The 3238-nt window shown below is 47.1% G+C and overlaps 1 protein-coding gene across 1 annotated transcript; it reads left to right on the top strand.

Annotated features, from left to right (window-relative positions):
• The first annotated feature begins 432 nt into the window (after positions 1-432).
• Positions 433-1167, top strand: LOC109827483. Its single transcript, XM_020394490.1, has one exon. The coding sequence runs from the start codon at positions 433-435 to the stop codon at positions 1165-1167; it is 735 nt and encodes a 244-aa protein (XP_020250079.1).
• Positions 1168-3238: the final 2071 nt, after the last annotated feature.

The following is a 3238-nucleotide window of genomic DNA, read 5'->3' as shown; positions in this document are numbered from 1 at the left end:
GTTATGTTATTTATAATTGGGATCTCACTTACTATGTCAAATAAGCTCTCCTATTAGTATTATAAACATTGGAACGAGGATGTGGTCGAGGTAAAGCTTGTACCTAGAGAGTTGGACAAGTAGAGCCCGAGCTACAGTAGGCTCCAAAGTATCTGATCGACTTGGTAATACCGATTACAGAAGCAGAGACTAACAACACTCGAGGAGTGAGTAACAAGCCAAATTTTACTCTCTGAAGTTCCACCACCAGTTGTACCAGTCGTACCTATTGAAGAGGTAATACCGAAGGTCTCACCATCGCCACATCCAGCTATTAATAGAGTCACAGAATAGGAAGTTTGGCTCGGTAAGATTGAGGAAGATATTAGAAGTTGGGAGCACAAAAATTTTAGGGCACATCGGATTCAGTTACAACCTATAAATGGAGAAAATATGTGGGAAATACTTTTAGATTTACTTAACGTCGACTCAGTGCAAAATCAGAGGTTGGCAGCTTTTAGCCTGAAGGGTGATGCAGGAGGATGGTATAGGCTTCAGTTCACTCCGGATCATCGGATGGCCCTCACTTGGGAGGATTTCGTGTATTTCTTCGACGAGCAGTACATCTCTTCCGCGGCACAGGCCGGGAAAGAGCTAGAGTTGTCTAAGCTAGAACAGGGAGATATGTCTGTGACTGACTATGAGAGCCAATTTATGAGTCTTCTATGTTTCACGGGCATGTGGCAGTCAGGAGAGCGCCAGGCACAGATGTTTCTTATGATACTTCGCCCAAGTCTTCACCGTTACCTAGTTTCCAGAAGATTCCGTTCAGTCCAAGAGGTAGCAGATACAGCTATATCGCAGGAGATAGAGACTGTGATGTTCCAGAAGAACAAGGAGGGCAACAACAAGTCTGGACAGCAGAATGACAAGGGAAAGGGCAAGAGACCTTTTGCGGGACTAGGAGGACCCCAGCAGCGGGGTAAGGACTTTCATCACCATCAGCAGGGCAAGTTCAAGAAGGGAGTACAACATGACTCGAGAGCACCACTGCAGCGCAAGATTCAGGGTGCATGCTATAACTGTAACAAGATCGGGCATAAGGCCAAGGACTGTCGCAGTGCGCCAGTAGGAGGCCAGCAAGGCAGAGGTCAGGACCAGCAGCAGAATCGAGGACACGGTCAGTAGCAGAACCGAGGTCAGGGTAAGCATCAGCAGGGCCGTGGTTACGGCCAACAACCGCAGCAGAGAATTGAGGCACCGCCAGCTGTTCCTGGGATTGAGGGGCCAGTAGGCCAGATTCGCGCGATTTAGGAGATTCTCGAGGGACAGATAGTCCCGTATATTCCACCATCGTTAGTTTAGCAGTCGAGCAGCCACTGGCAGAGTCTATGCAGTCGTACCGCGTGATTACGGTGCGAGCGGAGCTATAGTAGAAGGTACTTTCTTAATAAACTCTTTTCCAGTTCGGATCCTGTTCGATTCCGGAGCTTCCCATTCTTTTATATCTCATGCCTTCATGGATAGGCTCCAGTTAGTCGCACATCCTTTAGATGTTCCGTTGTCTGTCTCTACTCCCTTAGGGGAGGTATCCCTATTAGAGAACGTTTGTAGGAGATGTGTCATCAGCTTAGATGAGTCCGAGTTTATCATAGATTTGATCGTCTTGCGGATGTCGGATTTCGACGTCATTCTTGGTATGGATTGGTTATCATCCTACCATGTTAGCATTGACTGTTTTGCGAAAACAGTCAGTTTGCGAGCGTTCGATGGGTCTGAGTTGATCGTAGCGACCTCATAGGGCAACCAGTTTGCGAAGTCATTTCTAGCCTATATCGAGGAGGTGATGCTGAGAGATCAGAGTGCTGATTTGTGCGAGACTAGAGTTGTCTTAGATTTTTAGGATGTCTTTCAGGACATACCGGGGCTATCTCCTGTGAGAGAGGTTGAGTTCTGCATCGAGTTGCAGCGAAGCACAGCACCGATATCTTGAGCTCCCTATCGTATGGCAACTGCTGAGATGAGAGAGCTACAGACTCAGCTGTACAAGTTCTTGTCTCAGGGTTTTATTCACCAGAGTCATTCTCCATGGGGGGCGCCGGTCCTTTTCGTGAAGAAGAAGGACGGCAGTATGCGTCTTTGTATAGATTATCGGGAGTTGAACAAGGTCACTATCCGGAACAGGTATCCATTACCGAGGATTGATGACTTGTTGGACTAGCTGTAGGGAGCGCAGTACTTCTCGAAGATTGATCTTCGTTATGGCTATCATCAGTTGCGGGTTCGGGAGATGGATATTCCCAAGACCGCCTTTCTGACTCGTTATGGGTCTATCATCAGTTGCGGGTTCGGGAGATGGATATTCCCAAGACCGCCTTTCTGACTCGTTATGGGTCCTTCAAGTTTCTTGTCATGCCATTTGGGCTAACCAATACACCTGCGGTATTCATGGATTTGATGAATCGGGTTTTCCGTCCATACTTGGACCAGTTCGTGATAGTATTCATCGACGACATTCTAATCTACTCGAGGTCGGAGGCAGAGCATGAGCAGCACCTTCAATTAGCATTGCAGACTTTGCGGGGGCACCAGCTATATGCCAAATTCAGCAAGTGCGAGTTTTGGCTATTCGAGGTCAGATTTTTAGGCCACATCATCAGCAGAGAGGGCATTGCAGTGGATCCAGCTAAGGTTACGGCAGTACTTGATTGGGAGCCACCGACGACAGTTACCGAGATCCGTAGCTTTTTGGGTTTGGCTGGCTATTACAGGAAGTTTATTCAGGACTTCTCAAAAATAGCTACACCACTTACACGCCTTACGAAAAAGGGTATACCTTTTGTTTGGAGCACGGAGTGTCAGGAGGCCTTTGAGACTTTGAAGACTAAGTTGACTACAACGTCAATTTTGACCATTCCTAGAAGTGATAAGACCTTCGTAGTCTACACAGATGCATCGTTAGTGGGTCTAGGAGGTGTTTTGATGCAGACCCAGAGGGTAGTAGCATACATTTCGTGTCAGTTGAGAACGCATGAACAAAACTATCCCACACATGACTTGGAGCTAGCAGCAGTAGTCTTTGCATTGAAGACATGGAGACACTACCTGTACGGGGTATAGTTTGAGCTATTCACAGATCATCAGAGCTTGAAGTACCTCTTCTCTCAGAAGGAACTAAATCAGAGACAGCGATAATAGGTTGAGTTCATTAAGGATTATGAGTTCACGATTCAGTATTACCCGGGGAAGGCGAATGTCG

The sequence above is a fragment of the Asparagus officinalis genome, unplaced genomic scaffold (assembly GCF_001876935.1).
Source record: "Asparagus officinalis unplaced genomic scaffold, Aspof.V1 AsparagusV1_Un248, whole genome shotgun sequence".
NCBI classification, from domain to species: domain Eukaryota; kingdom Viridiplantae; phylum Streptophyta; class Magnoliopsida; order Asparagales; family Asparagaceae; genus Asparagus; species Asparagus officinalis.
The sequence above is the reverse complement of the archived record's forward strand: the minus strand, read 5'-3'. Positions and strand labels throughout refer to the sequence as shown.